General features: G+C 43.3%; 1 protein-coding gene across 2 annotated transcripts in view; it reads right to left on the bottom strand.

Moving 5' to 3' along the window:
• Nucleotides 1-19865, bottom strand: part of SPHKAP (SPHK1 interactor, AKAP domain containing) — a 167354-nt gene that overhangs the window by 8503 nt on the left and 138986 nt on the right. For both annotated transcript variants that reach the window (XM_069975571.1, XM_069975572.1), the window contains 3 exons: nt 19427-19561; nt 11604-11853; nt 3469-6862 (listed from right to left, as the gene is read on the bottom strand). In XM_069975571.1, the coding sequence (XP_069831672.1) occupies nt 3469-6862; nt 11604-11853; nt 19427-19561 (3779 nt within the window). The remainder of the gene's footprint in view (nt 1-3468; nt 6863-11603; nt 11854-19426; nt 19562-19865) is intronic.

Genomic DNA, 19865 nt, shown 5'->3' with positions numbered 1-19865 from the left:
AAATTGTTTTTCTCCTTACTTATTTTTGGCTTAGTAGTGGAAGCCGCCTAATAGATGGCATCCATTAGTAAGCTAGGGCTTTGTGTTAGCTATTATAAGTGCTGACACTAACCCCCATGCTTATTACCCCGGTACCTACTGTCACCAGGGGTACTGGGAAGAATCAGATACTGTCTGGCCTGGAACGCCAGAAAATGATGATCCAGGACTAGGCAGCAACAGGCTGGCGTTATCAAGCTGGCAATGACCAAAATAAATGGTGCTTGTCTCTCTGATAGTGTCAGGCTGCTGCTGCTTGGTTTTGTATCTGTCTGGTTATGGAAAATAGGGGAGACCCCAGCCATTAGTTTATTAAATAAATAAAATGCGTGGGGTCCCCCTAATTTTCCATAACCAGCCAGATACAGCCAAGCTGCAGCAGCCTGACACTATCAGGAAGGCAGGGGCCATTTATTTTTGGACACTGCTACCCTGATAGTGTCAGGATGCTGTTGTTTGTTTCTGTATCTGACTGGTTATGGAAAATGAAGGGTCAAAGCATGCATTAGTTTATTAAATAAGTAAATAAAAATACATAAGGTCCCCCTCATTTTCCATAACCAGCTAGATAGAAAATCAAGCAGACTTTATCAGGGTGGCAGGTGCCATTTATTTTGGCCATTGTCACCATGATAGTGTCAGGCTACTGTTGCTTGGTTCTGTATCTGACTGGTTATAGAAAATAAGGGGCCCAGGCATTATTTTATTAAATAAATAAATGGAAAAAAAAATGTGTGGGGTCCCCCTCATTTTCCATAACCAGCCAGATACAAAACTAAGCAGCAGTAGCCTGACGCTATCAGGGTGGCAGGGGCCATTTATTTTGGCCACTGCCAGCCTAATAACGCCAGCCTGCTGCCGCCCAGTTCAGGCGCGCCAATTTCTGGCGCTCCAGGCCTGACGGTATCTGGCTCTTCCCGGTACCCCTGGTGGCGGTGGGTACCGGGGTAATAAGCGTGGGGAGTTAGTGTTAGCCCTTCTATGGGTTAACACTAAGCCCGGCTTAGTAATGGACGTCATCTATTAGATGGCTTCCACTACCAAACCAAAAATAGGTAAGAAAAAAAACACCAATTTTAAAAAGCTCTTTATTGAAATAAAACTCCCCAGAGACCCCTCGTTGACCCTTTTATTAAATCAAAAATGCAAAAATCTTCTTTCCGAAGTAGTCCTGTCTGCACCTGTTTAAAAAAAAAAAAAAAAAGTGAATGAGCAGCAAACAAGGCTGGCTGCATTAAGTCTATTGTCATTATGAGGAGGTCTCAGCAGAGGCCCTGACCCCCTCAATGCAGAGACTCCCTAATAATGAAAATAGACTGCCAACATGGGAAAAAACTAACAGGTCCCCCCACCCCCAGCAACCCGCACCTCTGCAAGCCGCCCGCCCGCCACCCATCCAACCTCCCTCCCACCCCAGAAACTTACCACGGCACAGGGCAACTGCTCTTCCTCAGATGGGGACCTGAACTCCACTCATGCTTCCTGGAGACCGGTGACGTGACCTCAGCTGCGTCGCGCCGCGGCGGACGGCCGTGGCGCGCGCGCGCACACGCATGCACGCAACCAACCAATCAGGGAGAAGGCTGCCGGGTGACGTCGGACAGTGAACCCGGCGTTACGAGGGGACGCAGGTGAGCGTCGTGGGCGGCGCGACAAGTGGTAAGGCCATGGATGCGGCTGTCATTTTAGCTAGTTAAACTTAGCTAAAATGACAGCGGTGGGGAAAATCTTGCCGCCCCCTGCAGGGGCGCAGAATCTGCCGCCTGAGGCGGAATACTCATTCCGCCTCATGGCAGAAACGGCCCTGCTTAAAGGCATACTCCAGCGAAAATCATTTTCTTTCAAATCATCTGGTTTCAGAAAGTTATATAGATTTGTAATTTACATCTATTTAAAAATTTTAGGTCTTCACATACTTATCAGTTGCTGTATGTACTGCAGGAAATCTCATTTTCTTTTTTTTTAGTCTGACACAGTGCTCTCTGCTGACATCTCTGTCTGATACAGGAACTTTCCAGAGCAGCAGCAAATCCTCATAGAAAACCCCTTCTGCTCTGGATAATTCTTGTCTTGGACAGAGATGTCAGCAGAAAGCACTGTGTCAGACTGGAAAGGAAAACAACATTTCCTGCAGTACATACAGCAGCTGATATGTACTGGAAGACTATCAAAAAACTGTTGATTTGAAAGAAACTTTTTGTCCCTCCCCCCTCATTCTGAGACACGTTTACTTCCTATATGTGGACTATCAGAAAATAAATGTCGGGGAACAGGAGGCAACTGCTCCCCGGACAACCCCTTTAACTATGCTCCTCTGACTTATCCTCTCCACACTTCCACCGGTAAGCCCCTATTACACGGGGCGATTCGTTCCCCACTCCCTTCCGGCACTATTGCATGTGCCGGCAGCGAGCGGGTAAGAGCTGGGGGGCCGTGACGAGCTGCAGGGGAGGTAGCTGCCCAGGTGATCACTAGATGCATGTCAGCTGATCGTTATCTTCTATTACAGGAGACAATTTTCGGCCGATATCGGCCAAGTACAGACGATCATCGCTTTGTGTAATAGAGCCTTTACTTAACCTACCCACTTTTTCCCCATGACTATTGCCTGCAGAGCACTGCATTAACTGCCTTAACAATATCATCTGGGGCTGGATGTTAGTTTCAGGTTTACAGTATCACCCAGAGTCATGAAGCCATGAAATCTGTAGGGACGTGTATGACTGGAGCCTCCATTTGTGCAATCATTCAGTACAAAAATAGAAAATACCATTTGTCCTATTTGTATAATTATCAGTTATTATTATAATTTATTATTATGTGCTTATTATTCATATTAATTTACAATTATACACAATCTATTTACAATTATTATCATACATTATAAAGAGCCAGCTTTGGGAGAGACTCTCATCACATCTCATGCAGTAACCATTAAAAGAAGATTTTCCAGCTACCTGCATCTGTATCTGTATCATCTGCTATTGCCAGGGGAATCTGTGTCTGGCTATACATTTTGCCCACTGAGATGGAAATATAGCATTAACTGCTGCCCATCCAAGTGCGGATACAATGCAGAAAGCTGCATCCAGATTGTATAATACACAGCATAGAAAGTACAAACCTGCAAACCAAATCTGCAATGTGAACATTCCCTAAAAGTGCTGTAACACCTAAAGGGAACTATGCATTTCCACAAATCTTGTGTAATCATCCTAAATGGTCACTGTTAATTAGATAATTCCTAAGAAGGGGGATTTAAGGTTCCACACACATATGTATGTAAATACTGAATATATATTTACATTAGTAATATGTAATTCATCTTTATCATATGAAGCTGTATTAGCAGTATGCTTAACTTTATAAAAAAAATCTACATTTCTGAGAAAAAAACAACGTATAGTGTACATGAAGTAGCACTAGTACCTGATGCCTACATGGCAGATGCCTCTTCCTTCATCCTGTTTTGGAGTATCTTCAAGACAGTGCATCCCCTTGGTTAAATGGACCTGATCCTCTCCATCTGTCTCTTCCCTTTGCTCTGTTTCGATCTGAATTAAAGGCACCTCCATGGGTCCAGCAGAGGCACCGAGCTGGTGAAGTTTAGATTTATTTACACCCATCATTTCTTGAACGTCTATTGATTTGCATCCACTTTGATGACTAGTTTTAAAGCTTCCCTTATTTGTGCTCTCCTGTGAGTCCTGATGTTGGACTAGTAGAGATTTCCCACTCTGAACAATGTCCACAGCCAGTTTGTTGGCATATCGGTCCACGTGGGCTGGTGAACCCTTAGGTGAGGATGATGCCTCTTCATCTACACTGTCCGTTCTGTCTGCTATGATTTTATTCTTGCGCATCAAAGCCTCAATGGAACTGGACCATGTTTCATGGATTAACATGTCTGTAGCTTGGTCAGTGTGGCACCTTTGGTAAAGACAAGAGTCTGACTTGCAGAGGTTTGAGGAAGAGATAGAATTTGAGAGTTGAATGTTAAGGAAATCTTGTGAACCCCTCCTTGAACACCCATCTAGGGAGTTTGCTTTAACCGGTGCATTTACAGTCAGACGTGCACTGGATGATCTGGTACAAGGCATGGAGGACTGGCGAAAGCAAAAAGGTGTGCGAGAAGAGGGGGGCATTAAATTATTTGTCCATTCTGCAGTATTTCTGCTGGAATACACCTCCTTACTCTCCTTGTCTATTTCCTTTAACATGTAGCGGTAGAACTCTTCGGTGATACTCTCTGTGCTAGACTGTTTGGAAAGGCAGGTGGGTCTCACATTCAGGTGACTGTTTCGTCTGGAAATCTGCTGCAAAGCCGAATTCAGGATACTATTTGCATTCTTCCCAGCGTAATAGTCAAGTAAAAGCTCAAATTCTCTTCCTTCATTTTCCATCTGATTTACCATAAATCTAGAAAACTCATCCGTGATGCTTTCACAGCTGGACTGCTTAGATACAGAACTTGTCCTACTGAATGGCTGCCCTAACATGTTCCCAGGGCCCAATGTGTTGACAAGACTTTTGGCATCTAAATCTTCCTCAGGGATACTTTCATAGCTGGATGCTTTACCTCTGCTCCATCTGTCGCAGTGTAATCTGTTCCGTGATAAGTTTTGCCCCTGCCATAGAGAATCCGAAACTGGTGACTCCGTCAAATTCATTATCTTAGAGGCCACTTCATTTGCGAAAGCACTGACAGGGTCGGAGGCATCATCGAGGTTGATGGACTCATCCACTACGCGGTTCATCAGCCGCTCTTTCAGCTCTGGGTGCTCGTCTGTCTTCTTCTTTATTTCACTGAGTCTTGGAGGTCTGTGCCTTCTCACCACCGCCCCACCGGAGGAGGTATCTTTTTTCCTTTTTACTGTCCTGCAAGGCGTCAACAAACACTCACTCCCCTTCGCCCATGCACAAAACCAAGGCTGCTTTCCATTGGAGTTCTCTAGACATATAGCAGCAATTTCAGTGGCCATAGAAACCACAGTTTCCGCCAGATCATCTGCAAAGTCTGTTAAACAGTAACTACTGTCGGGAAGTTTTACCGGAAGGACGGCCTGAGAAGGGTGCAACATGTTACTACTGCCTATTGATAAATTTAGAGAGAATTCTTTGGCTATGTGTATCTCACTGTGGAGTTTTTCTTGACTTCCTGAACTCGTACCTCCATCCATTGATCCTTTGTCTGACCCACAATACCTGCAGTCATCATCTATTAGAATACTTTCCCTGGCTCTCTGATCATTGTGGTGACGTCTGTAGCGCTCCCTCCTCTGACACTGCTTGCTGCATGATGTCTTACTTGGAGCCTGACTAGAGCAATGCGTCTCTGCTGGGAGGGTATTGCCTTCATTTACTTCAGTCGAAGGCATCTTGAGTGGATTTGGTTCAGTTCTTGACTCGGCGCTGCTACATAAATTGGATACCTGATTTTTATTCCTGTGAACAAAGTCATCTCCTTGACTGTTTCTTTTCTCTAAATCTATAGATTTGGGAACGTCAACTAATACATTAGGTGGCAAGTCTCCGCTTTGCACAAGGTCACTCATCTTCTTACAAGTGAAATGCATCACACTGTAAAGAAGTTCTGTCGTGGTGGCCACAAAGTCATTGGGTGCAGTGGGGCAATGCTGGACTTCCACACCTGGCACTGCCTTCTCAGCTGAATGTCTCAAGATAGTGTCCGATAAATTGTGTGCTAGGTCATCATTAACCACATCACCCATGTGAGCAAGCTTAGCCGAGCTTACACTACTTAGGATTCTCTCATTTAAGGACTCTATAAACTCTCCCACATTCTTATATTTGCAGGGAGTGGTTAGGACTAGAGCAGCTTCTTTTAAGAGGGCTTTTGCAATGTTATCTTTGAGTTTTTCCATGCTGGATCCCAATGCAATGCTGCAGTGGAGAGCTACAGCTGAGGATGCATCGGCTGCCAACAAAAGTCCACTGGATGTGGCCGGGTAGTGAGTTTGTCTTTGTTCACCTAGGCCACAAACAGCTACGGCACTTGCCACCCGAGTCATTTCGCACAAGGCAGATGGCACAGAAAATTCGGCATCCTCTATACCACTTGAAAATCCTACAATGTCTGTGATGTGCTCTTCTACTCTGTAATTAGTTTCTCCATCATTCTTATGCCCTGAATTGAGTAGCTCAGGAGGCTGCGGACTTGAAAGCGAGCCTATTACAGATGCCGCACAGGCCAGCGCTACTTCTAAAGTACTCTGAGTAGAACTGGGATTCTCATCTGCCCAGTGGTCAGAACTGTTGGCATAGTACTCCTGCTCTGGCCAATGCGATTCATCAATCCATTCTGTTGGGCTGTCACAGCTGTCTGGGCTCTGGACTATAACAATTTTTGGTAATTCATTCCATGAGCGGGATGCAGCAGGAGAACCTTCTTTCGGAGTGAGTGCGGAGAGCGCAGAGTCACCAGCTGAAATGCAGAGAGAGGCCTCCTTGGCGAACGCGTTGTCAGACTGAGACAGCCTAATAAATGCATCTTGAAGCACAGACTCTGCCAAGTTGGTTGCATACTGGCCTGTAGTTGCAGGGTCCTCAAAAGATTCTGTACACGACAATGTGCTTTGTCGTCCATTACTTTCTCTGTATTGGTGCTCTTTTCTTTCCGCTTTACTCTCAAAGTTAATTTCTACAAGAGAAGCTCTCCTTTCCGCAGAGTTTCTTCTCATCTCTGCCATAGACTCAACAGCCACATTATTATGTTCTCTTCTAAGATTTGTTCTTCCATTTGTTTTATTCTGAGAATTTTCAGCTTCTTTTCTTTTCACTTTCTTGATATCATCAGGAGACTCTGCAATGAAGAAGATAGAAAAGTAGGTCAAAACTTGTTTAAGTGGATCGTCCATGAAGAATTTCTAGTATAAACGAGAAGATCACAAGATAGCACTCGAAATAAGCGATAATGACTGTCCTACTAAAATCAATGCTATCTATGACAATGGCCTCTTCTGCTCCAAATTCACTTTAAGACAGTAGATATTTTGGGAAAGGCTTTGTGGCCTGCAGCTGTACAGTTTTCTTTATACAGTGGGAACAATAAGTATTTAATACTCGGACGATTTAGCAAGTTTCCCTACCTACAAAGAATGGAGAGGTCTGTAATTTCAACTTCAAGTGTGAGAGACAGAATCTATGGAAAAATTCCAGAAAATTATATTGTATGATTTTTAAATAATAATTTGCATTTTATTGCATGAAATAAGTATTTGACCACCTACCAACCAGCAAAAATTCTGTCTTTCACAGACCTGTTTTTCTTTAAGAAGCTGCTCCAACTCTGCACTCATCACCTATTATTTGCACCAATTTGAACTTGTTACCTGTTAAAAAAACCTGTCCACACACTCCCTCCTCCCAATCACACTCCAACCTCTAAGAACACCAGGGACAAAATTGTAGACCTGCACAAGGCTGAGATGGGCTACAAGATAATAGACAAGTAGCTTGGTAAGAACACAACTGTTGACACAATTATTAGAAAATGGAAGAAACAGAAGATGACTGCCAATCTTCCTTGGTCTGGTGCTCCATGACGATCTCACCTAATGGGGGTAAGGATGATTCTGAAAAAAGGTTAGGAATCAGCCCAGAACTACATGGGAGGACCTGGTCAATTGACCTGGGCTGGGACTACAATCTCAAAGATTACCATAAGTAACACAATACGCCGTAATGCATTAAAATCCTGCAGGGCACGCATTGGTCCCCCTGCTCACGCCAGCACATGTCCAGGCCTGTTTGAATTTCGACAATGACCATCTGGATGATCCAGAGGAGGAATTGGAGTAGGTCATGTGGTCAGATGAGTACAACCTCAAGAAAACAATCTCAATCATGAAACATGGGGGTGGATACATCTTACTTTTATGCAAAGGGGACATGACGACTGCATCATATTAAAGGGAGGATAGAATGGGCCATGTATTGTGAGCTTCTGGCCAACAACTTCTTTCCCTCAATAACAACATGGCTGGGTCTTCCAGCATGGCAATGACCTTAAACACACAGTCAGGAAAACTAAGGCACAGCTTCATAAGAAGCATTTTAAGGTCCTGGCGTGGCCTAGCCAGTCTCCAGACCTGACCCTTATAGAAATTCTTTGGAGGCAGCTGAAACTCAATGTTGCACAGCAACAGCCCCAAAACCTAAAATATCTGGAGACGATCTGTATGGAGGAATGGGACAATACCCCCTGCTAAATATTGTTTTGTTTTTCTATTGTATCAAACAAAATTAATGTAATTCATTATTTAAAAATCATACAATGTGATTTTCTGGAGTTTTAAAAATAGGTTCTGCCTCTCACAGGTGACGTGTACCTATGATAAAAACGATTGACCTTGTCGGTGGGAAAACTCACAAAATCGTCAGTGTATCAAATACTTATTTTTCTCACTGTAGTTTATTTTCACGCTACATTTCTCCAAGGAATAATGACTTATATGTAACCTACATGAAAGCAATATACTGGAATCTGCATATGGAAAAAGAAATGAACCATGAAGGTTTGGATCCCATGAAAGGTGAGTGAATTATGTATTCACATATCTGAGGTGTCTCAAGCCAGACACATCAATAATACCATCCTGGTAGCTCATTTATAACTGGAACAATTTCTGTACTTTCATGGTGCAATGGTTTCATGGGAGATAACTTGGCAGTAGGTTAGCAAAGTGAATTCTAGATTTCACTCTGTACTTTGGTTTCCTTTGATGGATTACAGGAATTTATTCCTTTGTAATTCATGTATGTGGTATCATTATAAAATAAGAATACTGTACAGTGTATGGGCAATATATTTCAAGAAGCCATCTTAAGTTCACGCAAGTAACTTTATATATTTTACTGTTTCTTTTTTGGCTACCTTATAACTCTTCTCCATTTGGGCACATACACAAACTATTGGAGCATATGAACATTACAGAGGATGTCAATTATATTGGACACCGCTCTACATTAGATGAATTTGTAAATCCGCTGAAAAATTTTGGTGTGGATGTACTATGGCAATGCTGTGTACTGTACTTGGCTTTCTCTGGTCGCTCCATAGAGAATGAATGGAGCTGCGGGTCATGTGCTAACCCGTGGCTCCATTCAATACAAAGGAGCCGGGGCACCAGATTAGAGATCCCTGGGGTTGGACCCTCTGTGATTTTACACTTGTACACTATCCTGGGGATAGGGGACAAGTAATATAATACATTTGAAAACCCCTTTAAACATATTTTTGGTGACTTTTTTTTTCTAATTTTCCATTTTACTGTCTTTATTATAAAAAAATTTTTTATACTTAAACTAAGCTGAGACTGTGTTGATAACCAAGAGGCTGCTGGGAATTATTACAGCACTACAGCAACAGGTGACACCAGTAGATAGCAAGACAATATCATCTGTGCTTCCCCCACCCTGTAAAACGACATTTACACAGGTCACATAGGTTACAGAGCATGCTTACAAATGTGTCCCATACAAGGATTATGATTAAGAGATATTCATTGTGCCTATGTACATGAGACTTGCTGTAAAGCATGTTGCTAAATGCTGTTTAAAAGCAGCTCAGGCAAGATGTCTGCCCCTATAATAATGTACTATAAAGAAAATATAAAACTACAAAAAAATAGAACCATAATAAAAAGAACATGTTCTAGTATTTGGCTCCAGTCAGTAAAAAAAATCTGGCCAATTTATTTCCTTTAGGCATGGTTGACACTGTGGCCTTTTGCAGCACTACAAGACTGATATCTAGTGACAGCTGCAGTTCACACACAAGATTGCATACAAGTGAATGTGCTCAACAGTTAAAATCAATCTTGTAGCGCTACAAAGGTTCGCAGTGTAGTCCTGACCTTAAGATGGCCATACACCTTCAATAACTGTTGGCCCAGTGATCATTCGACCAACAGTGACCTCTCTCGTGTCCTCCCCATACTCAGGAATGTTCGGCACTGCTGTGTTATCTATGGTGAAGGGTAAGCGTCAGCCAGACTGCTCTGGCGACAATGAAATTCCATCAAACCCGATCCGTCACTCGGGAAGCCCCCAAACACTTTATATTGATGGCAGCCAAGCCCGCCACTGGCAGGCATTGAGTGTATGGGGCATTCTAAGTCTCCCCAAGTATAGGGACCTTTAGAGTTGTGAGTAGGCACAATCCCAAGTCAGTGTCACCTCAAGATATCTCTGAAAACCAGAAACAACTGTGAAGGTTCTTACAGCTACAATACATTCTTTTTACATAAACAAGTTAGCTACTTACCGTATATATCCACGTATGACTTATTACCACAATTCTCATTTTCTTGTTGTGACAGTGATACCAAAATAGTAGACTGATAAAATAATAAACTAATACATTTCTTTTTTGTTATGTGACTCTAATAGAAAGGAAACCTACCAGAAAATTAAAAAAGACTCTCTAATGTAGCGTGAAAAACTTGTTTTAATATCTTTCTTTACAGCTGAGATATTATCTATTGAAGTTAAAGACTATAGTAAAATTGCGCACTCCTGAGAGATTCAGATGTTAGGTCTGGTTTTCATTAGATACAGTATAGCACTGTCAGAGACTAATGTTAAGCGGGGAGTTCATTCAGGTTCGGGGAATATTGCTGAACCCGAACAGTTCGGCCTCTCCTCTCAACACTATTAGAGACCTTTAGTGAATCCTAATCACCAAATACAACAACGTCTGCATCCCACGTAATAATATGTGTGTACATGTGGACATTGATATATGTGGTGATTTGTACAAGGTCCCCACAAGGCCAACACTGCAGCTGAAAAGGGACATGTTGTTGATAGATTTTCTCTTAATGTTTTAGGCCTGTAACATCAAGAAAGCATTTCGGTGGTGCCTCCTCTGTAAATGATGCAAAAAAGGGGCCTCTGGGGCCTCAGTTGCGAGTTTCAAAACACGGGAATAGCCAGATATCCCGATATTCCCGTATTTATAGGGGGCAATGTATCAATGGAGACTCTTGAGTGAGTACTTTTTTTTTTCACTGATCTCCCTGAGCTCAGTGATTGTTGTGTTTTGTTGGTCTACTGTCCATTGCCCCTGTTAGCCAGAATCCTGCTCCTCACTAATGAGGGGCAAATACCCTGAAACAGCCTGTATGTGGATTCAGTCTAGTCTGTAGATTGTTGCCTGGCTTTGGTAAACCCTTGTCATTTCGCAATACTCGCAACAGAGTTAAACTTTGATGCAAAAGGGGTCACCCTGGTATTTTCCTATTTATGTTCCAATACTCACAACCAGGTGCTACGTCACTGGGTGGTTTTGTGATCTCCCCACTGGGAGGCCCCCCTTGGCAACAGGTTTTCTATCTCTGGAGGGATATCTGGCTATTCCAGGGTTTTGAGGCTCGCAACTGAGGCTCTGTGGACCCCTTTTTTGCATATTTAAATTCATTAGAGTACTTCATTGGATTTTATTCACTGATCTCCCTGAGCTTAGTGATTGTTGTGTTTTGTTGGTCCTCTGTAAATGAACTTAATGGCTATTCCATTGACTATTTCGTAAGGATACTTGCCTCCCTTGCAGGCCTCTCCTTCACTCTCATCTTCTAGCTGTTCAGAAGCAGTCAGAAAATCTTCTTCTATTGACGAAACTGAGCAGTTGGTGTCATCCTCGGCCCGGAGGGGGCTCGTGTCAGCCTGTAAATGGTTCTCTTGTGCCAACTCCAAACCCAAAAGAAACTTATTCAGTTCTAGGATGATGGTATTTGAAGTGTTCTCCATTTTACCCTGCAGCAGCAGACAGACTTCATCAGGCTGCCAGACCTTAAAGACAATGGGAAAAACTTGTGTCACTGATACTTATATTCATATATATACCGATAAACCAGCACTTTTTATTGTAGAATAGTAGAAAAAGTGAGCTAGTAGTATGAGTAGTGAGTATAGTATAGTAGTGGTAGAAGACATGAGGGCAATGTTTATGCTGTGAGTCCTATAAGTCCTATCGTTCAGATTATCGTTAAATCGTTCGAATCTAAACGATAATCGTTCGGTTGAAATGCAGTTAACAATTAACGACCGAACGAGAATCGTTGATCGTTTTACAAGACCTGGACCTATTTTTATCGTTGCTCGTTCGCATAACGTTCGTAAATCGTTTGCATTGAATAAGACATTGTTCGGTCGTTCGCAATAGATACGAACGCAATAGCGAATAAATAGCGAAGAAAAAACTATCGCAATTACGATCATAAGTAACGATTATCGTTCCATGGAAATGAGTGAACGTTTTCAGGTCTTTCGCAATAGCGGTCGTTTGAGATTGTTAATCGTTAATGATTATGCAAACGATAATCGTCTGGTGGAATAGGGCCCTAAGTGATCTTTCGTTTTCTGTGATTAATGATTGCAAATGAATGCCTCATCGCTCGCCCCGGCCGCCCGCCTCATAACTCACCCCGGCCGCCCGATCAGCTGATCTCTAAGCTCCCCCCTCCAGGACCGCGCTCCTCCGAGCGCTCAGCACCTGTCCGGCTGCCGCCCCCCTCACACATCCTCTCCCTCTAGCAGGCCCAGTGACATCATATCACTGAGCCTGCTGGATGGAGAAGATGTGTGCGGGGGCGGTGGCGGCGGCCTGCTCCTCGCAGGCTAAAGAGGAGACAGGGACCCGCTGGATGTTGCTGTAAGGTGAGTATAATGTTTGTATGTTTTTTTTTTGGGGGGGGGGGGAAAGCACAGGGGGATTATTAATATGGTGACAGAATAGGTGGGATTATTACTATGAGGGGGCAGGGGGATATTACTAAAGGGGGAGCACTTTGGAATATAATAACTTGGGGGGGGAGCGGGATATTACTAAGAGGGGGAGCATTGGGGGATATTACTAAGGGGGGGGAACAGGGGGAAATTACTAAGGGGGGAGCACTGGGGGATATTACTAAGGGGGGAATGGGGGATATTATTATGGGGGGGACAGGGGGATATTACTAAGGGGGGAGCACTGGGGGATATTACTAAGGGGGGAACAGGGGGATATTACTAAGGGGGGGAGCACTGGGGGATATTACTATGGGGGGGAATGGGGGATATTACTAAGGGGGGGAGCACTGGGGGATATTACTAAGGGGCAGAGCACAGGGGGATATTACTAAGGGGCAGAAAACAGGGGGAAATATTACTAAGGGGCAGAGCACAGGGGGATATTACTAAGGGGCAGAGCACAGGGGGGCATATTACTAAGGGGCAGAGCACAGGGGGATATTACTAAGGAGCAGAGAACAGGGGGGTATATTACTAAGGGGCAGAGCACAGGGGGATATTACTAAGGAGCAGAGAACAGGGGGGTATATTACTAAGGGGCAGAGCACAGGGGGGTATATTACTAAGGGGCAGAGCACAGGGGGATATTACTAAGGGGCAGAGAACATGGGGATATTACTAAGGGGCAGAGCACAGGGGGTATATTACTAAGGGGCAGAGCACAGGGGGATATTACTAAGGGGCAGAGCACAGGGGGATATTACTAAGGGGCACAGCACAGGGGTATATTACTAAGGGGCAGAGCACAGGGGTATATTACTAAGGGACAGAGCACAGGGGGATATTACTAAGGGGCAGAGCACAGGGATATATTACTAAGGGGCAGAGCACAGGGATATATTACTAAGGGGCAGAAAACATGGGGATATTACTAAGAAGCAGAGAACAGGGGGGTATATTACTAAGGGGCAGAGCACAGGGGTATATTACTAAGGGACAGAGCACAGGGGGATATTACTAAGGGGCAGAGCACAGGGATATATTACTAAGGGGCAGAGCACAGGGATATATTACTAAGGGGCAGAAAACATGGGGATATTACTAAGAAGCAGAGAACAGGGGGGTATATTACTAAGGGGCAGAGCACAGGGGTATATTACTAAGGGGCAGAGCACAGGGGGATATTACTAAGGGGCAGAGCACAGGGGTATATTACTAAGGGGCAGAGCACAGGGATATATTACTAAGGGGCAGAGCACATGGGGTTATTACTAAGGGGCAGAGCACAGGGGGATATTACTAAGGGGCAGAGCACAGGGGGATATTACTAAGGAGCAGAGAACAGGGGGGTATATTACTAAGGGGCAGAGCACAGGGGGATATTACTAAGGGGCAGAGCACAGGGGGGTATATTACTAAGGGGCAGAGCACAGGGGGATATTACTAAGGGGCAGAGCACAGGGGGATATTACTAAGGGGCAGAGAACAGGGGCATATTACTAAGGGGCAGAGCACAGGGGGATATTACTAAGGGGCAGAGCACAGGGGAATATTACTAAGGAGCAGAGAACAGGGGGATATTACTAAGGGGCAGAGCACAGGGAGATATTACTAAGGGGCAGAGCACAGGGAGATATTACTAAGGGGCAGAGCACATGGGGTTATTACTAAGGGGCAGAGCACAGGGGGATATTACTAAGGGGCAGAGCACAGGGGGATATTACTAAGGAGCAGAGAACAGGGGGGTATATTACTAAGGGGCAGAGCACAGGGGGATATTACTAAGGGGCAGAGCACAGGGGGGTATATTACTAAGGGGCAGAGCACAGGGGGATATTACTAAGGGGCAGAGCACAGGGGGATATTACTAAGGAGCAGAGAACAGGGGGGTATATTACTAAGGGGCAGAGCACAGGGGGATATTACTAAGGGGCAGAGAACAGGGGGATATTACTAAGGGGCAGAGCACAGGGGGGTATATTACTAAGGGGCAGAGCACAGGGGTATATTACTAAGGGGCAGAGCACAGGGGTATATTACTAAGGGGCAGAGCACATGGGGATATTACTAAGGGGCAGAGCACAGGGGTATATTACTAAGGGGCAGAGAACAGGGGGGTATATTACTAAGGGGCAGAGCACAGGGGGATATTACTAAGGGGCAGAGAACAGGGGGATATTACTAAGGAACAGAGCACAGGGGGATATTACTAAGGGGAAGAGCACAGGGGGGATTATTACTATTCCGGATGCAGCACAGGGGGATGTTACTATATAGGGGCACATGTGGGATAATTACCATATGGGGGGTACAGCAGGGGATCCTACATACAGGGGGTAACCCACATAGCTACTGACTTTACTGCACAAGACACAAAAAAAGTGGAAGTTGTAAAAGTGCGGAGCCTAAGATGTTTGTCTGGCAGGTTCAAAAGAGATGAATTGTAGCTGGAAAAAATTGTCATGGCGGTCTGGGCCAGATGGAGAGGAAAAGGGAAAGTGACGCCTCAGATCAAAGAAGACATCACCTGTGAGTTACTGAATGACTTTTTTGCCCTAATTTGAAAAGGGTTGAATAACAATAATAATGATAGTCATTAGTCACGATCATAATTATGATCGTTCGTATACTCTAGTATACAAATGATCATAATTACAAACAAACATTGTTTACATACACCGAAAGATTTGTGAACGATTAGCATACAATTAACAATGATTTTATGTTCAGCTCAAAAGATGCGATGAACGAAATGCAAACAAATTTTCGTTAGTCATTTGATTGTTGCCTGCATACACACGGAAAGATAATTGCTTAATTTTGAACAATATTATGATTTTTTGCACCATAATCGTCCCATATAATAGGGCCCTTAGTCTTCATATACGAAGAGCCCCTCACAAAAGCTTTGGCCCTGAGAGCTAATTAGGACTCACAATGCTAGAAGAGCTAAAACCACATGGAAATTTACCCAGCATGGTTAACAAATTCACAGGGTTTACTAGTTCTATCCAAAGGATTCCTACCACCAAATATTTTTTAAATCCAGTGGACCACATAATCTAGTCAAAAAGGATAAGGAGGACCGCACAATCTAGCCAAAAAGGATAAGAAAGTGTTTCTAAGAGGACTGCACAAGCTTGACGAAAAGGATAAGAAAGTGTTTACAAGTGCCTTTTTGCAATCAGGGACCTGATGGGGTTCTGTCCGGGCCTGGTCATCTAAAGTGACTGAAGTAGCTACAGATGTCAGTCTATACCCCACAGCTCAGAACTGTAATAAAGTAATAAAGGAACTCCAAGCAACAACAGTATTATATTGATAGCCTACTGGTAATCCAGCCTGTGCCCCTTTGGAGAAGATAACCTTAGCTTCTACACCAGTATTACCTATAATACCTTGTCTTATTCTATGCAACGTCACAGCAGATATGCTACAGCCTATTTTTAGAAGTGGGAATATCTGAGGGAACTCCTTATGTTGATGATCCTTGGCAAGGCCATATAGCTACATGGCCCAGCCAGCTCACGTGTGTCCCATTTCACTAAGACCATTAAAAGCAGGTAATAAATAACTACTGTTACATAATACAGCTATCATACATTATTTAGCATTCTATTATAAATAACATGTTTGCCCCTCCATATTAGCTGTCACTTTGCTATTAGTTTATTAGCAGCAGAAACCAGCAGTTGCCTCCTCTACAGGTACTCTTCATAATGAAGTGGCAGATGGCAATAGACTCTTAAGCCACTCTTGGAAAAATAGCCATGATAGTGTAACATATTTCTGGCTCTTAGCTCATAGCTTTGGTAAACACAGTGTTGTAAAATTAAAAAAGCAGAAGGGCTACGTTCACACACTGCTGAAATTGAATGGATGGCCATCATCAGCAAATAATGGCCATTGTTTTAAAATAACGGCAATTATTTGCCATTAAATGGCGGCCATCCACTCAATTTCAGCAGTGTGTGAACATAGCCTTTCTGTGTTTTCAATCCACTCCTGGCTTTGGTTGCAAAATACTGAGCAAAAGTACTGTGTGAGAACATAGCCTCAATTTGTATCTGGTTAGGGATTATTTTATGATTGGGACATAGCTATGCACCAAAATTATGAGATTCAGCCTATACCACAAATCACTGAGCATGACTATAAAATGCATATGTATGAATAAGGAATATAAAATTGGCGCAGAGATGCCTGTACCTATTTATAGAAACAGGTAGTTATATGCAATTTACATATCTGGAGCTAAATGTTTAAGTGTTTTATTCCATTTCCTTGTTAGGTCTGAGAAGAAGCGCCTCAGTGTTATGTCAGCTTTATGGTAAATAATAAAACGAGTACAATATTTTTCATCTGTCCCTTACGGTGGGAGCGTGATGGTCTTATTGTGAGCATATGAATACAGGACTTTACAGGTAGGAATAAATAGGTGGAGGAGGTGGCAGGCTGGTGTACAGCGGGAGCTATTTAGAGAATTCACTTTTGTTCGGTGGGGCTGCGGGACATGTAGGTGGGCTGTAATGGTCGGCTTCTGACATTAAAATAATATAAATAACATTGGAAATCATATGAAATTGCAAAGCGTGAAAAATGGATTCTGCTGAAACGTAACAGTAGAAATTATTGGATCTAGCTGACATGTTTGTGGCTGATAAAAATAAATGCATGGGTTGTCACGCACATCACAGGGTGGGAAGGAAATGATTGGAGATACAGTAGTAGTGCTGCGTAGTATAGCTATAAGAGGGGCCTGATATTAACCCCTTTTCCTCCTCAGTAACAAACTGGATATAAAATGGTTATAATGACAATAGGGTGGTTATTGAGGGTGGTTACTGATGGAACATACTCTGATTGGGTAAAAGTTACTAGTGGGGTATCACAGGGGTCAGTTTTGGATCACAGTTACTAGTGGGGTATCACAGGGATCAGTGCTGGGTCCACTTCTTTTTTTATATGTTTATTAATGCCCTTATAGAAGGGCTACTGAGTATAATCTCAATTTTTGCAGATGATACTAAACTGGGTAAAGTAATCAGCACAGAGGAGGATAATATCACATTACAGAGGGATTTGGAGAAGCTGGAGGCTTGGGCAGAGAAATGGCAAATGAAGTTTAATGTGGAAAAGGTTGTGCATTTAGACCGTAGAAATAATAAGTACAGTTATGTGGTAAATAATAAAACACTGGGTTATTGGATATGGGGCTATTGGTGGACAGTAAACTCAACTTTAGTGATCAGTGCCAGGCAACAGCTGCCAAGGCTAATAAAATAATGGGATGCATTAAAAGAGGTATAGATGCTAAAGGTGAGAACATAGTTTTGCCTCTTTATAAGTCACTGGTCAGACCACATATGGAATACTGTGTCCAGTTTTGACACCCGTATATTAAAAGACACAGCTGAACTGAAGCGGGTGCAGGGTAGGGCGACCAAGGTCATTAAGAGGTTTTTGCCTTCCTCTGGATCAACACCGTAGGGTTTGTCTAGGTTGAACCTGATGGACTCTTTACTTCTTTCAACCTTATTAACTATGTTACTATGTAAGGGCTCACTGCACTATTAAAAGGGTTATCCAGAGAACAGAGAAGGTCCTAGCTGTTTTGCTATCTGGCACTACACTTCCTCCCTCTGGCCATCTAGGAAGGTACAGTATCTTCTGAGACGAGAGGGGGAAGCAGCATGTTAAGGATGACATTCAATAGGTGCCCGAGGTTAGCAGCTTCTCGTCCACGCACAGTGCTTATAACATACGCCTACCCTCTTCTCGTCTAAGGTAGGAACTTTTCTGCTCTCTGGATAACCCATTTATGGCTCCCACTGAGGCAGCAAACCTTTCAGGTTATTATTTATATGGGGTCTGTCAGCAAAGTATCTAGCTATGAAATATGAAAAAGAGAAAAATTCAATGAAAACGATACAAGGAACATTATAGGAAAATGGCAACTAAGTTCCCTTTAAAGTGAATCTGTACCGGCCACCACCCACCCAAAACTGCCGGTACTGTTCTCTAGTCATCAACATGCCATATCTGATCCCGTAGTTGGCCTTCCTCCTGGGGCTTTATATTATGGTTAAAAACTATTTTTATTCTGGATGCCGGAACTCGGAACACATGCCACCTGGCTTTTCCGTTACTAGGACAATCAGTCATGACAGTCAGAATGAGCAGTCATGCACGTTCCAGTCCACCATCCCTGGCTGCTAGGTTACATCAATGTCATGCAAACCATTCTCCATATATTAACAATGGCTTAATACTTTCTGGACTTCTATCACATGCTATCATATTAGTGTATTTTTGTCTAACCTCGAATCCATCCATCAATCCATCCATTTGTCCACCCATCCATCCCATTCATCCATTCCTCCCTCCTTCTGTAAGTGGCTTGCACTACTGTATGTACCCCAGAACAGTAGGGTCAAATAAGAAAAATCCAATGTGTCTGACCCTTCTCTGTACCAACATCATTTGTTAGTGGAGAGTTAGGAGGCCACCATGCACTTTAGAGTTTAAGATGCATGGGCATCTTAAGATTTCTGCCAGCAGATGCTCAAGCAAATATGTGTTGGATATGTGAACATAACCTTCATCCTCTACTGTATATACAGTTTATACCTACTTGTTGTATCTCAGGAACATGTCCACATTTCTTATTGAACAATCCACTCCACAAGACAATTTCGTTCTGTGCCAGCTCCTGGGACCACATGGAGTTTATCAGCCTCTGTAGGTCTGGAGGTACTTCATCCAACTTCTAGAACACAAAGACGTTGTGATTTAGGCAGATAAAAAACAGTAAAGGGGAGAAGCCTATTACTATGAGCTGTATAAATATACAGCAATATATGAAAAGAATCTGGGACAAGTAAAACCTTTCGTTTTAGTAATCAATTGTTGTGTTTTTTCGGTCCTATGAGTTAAAGGGGTTTTTGGGTCACAACATGTGACCTCAGGATATGTCATTGATATCAGATCACTTGGGAGCTGACATCCGGCATTCCCATCAATCACTTGTTTACCTAGGTTGCTCTGACATGCGCAGTGTATGAAATCAGAAA

Source organism: Dendropsophus ebraccatus, chromosome 6 (assembly GCF_027789765.1).
Source record: "Dendropsophus ebraccatus isolate aDenEbr1 chromosome 6, aDenEbr1.pat, whole genome shotgun sequence".
Lineage (NCBI taxonomy): Eukaryota > Metazoa > Chordata > Amphibia > Anura > Hylidae > Dendropsophus > Dendropsophus ebraccatus.
The sequence above is the reverse complement of the archived record's forward strand: the minus strand, read 5'-3'. Positions and strand labels throughout refer to the sequence as shown.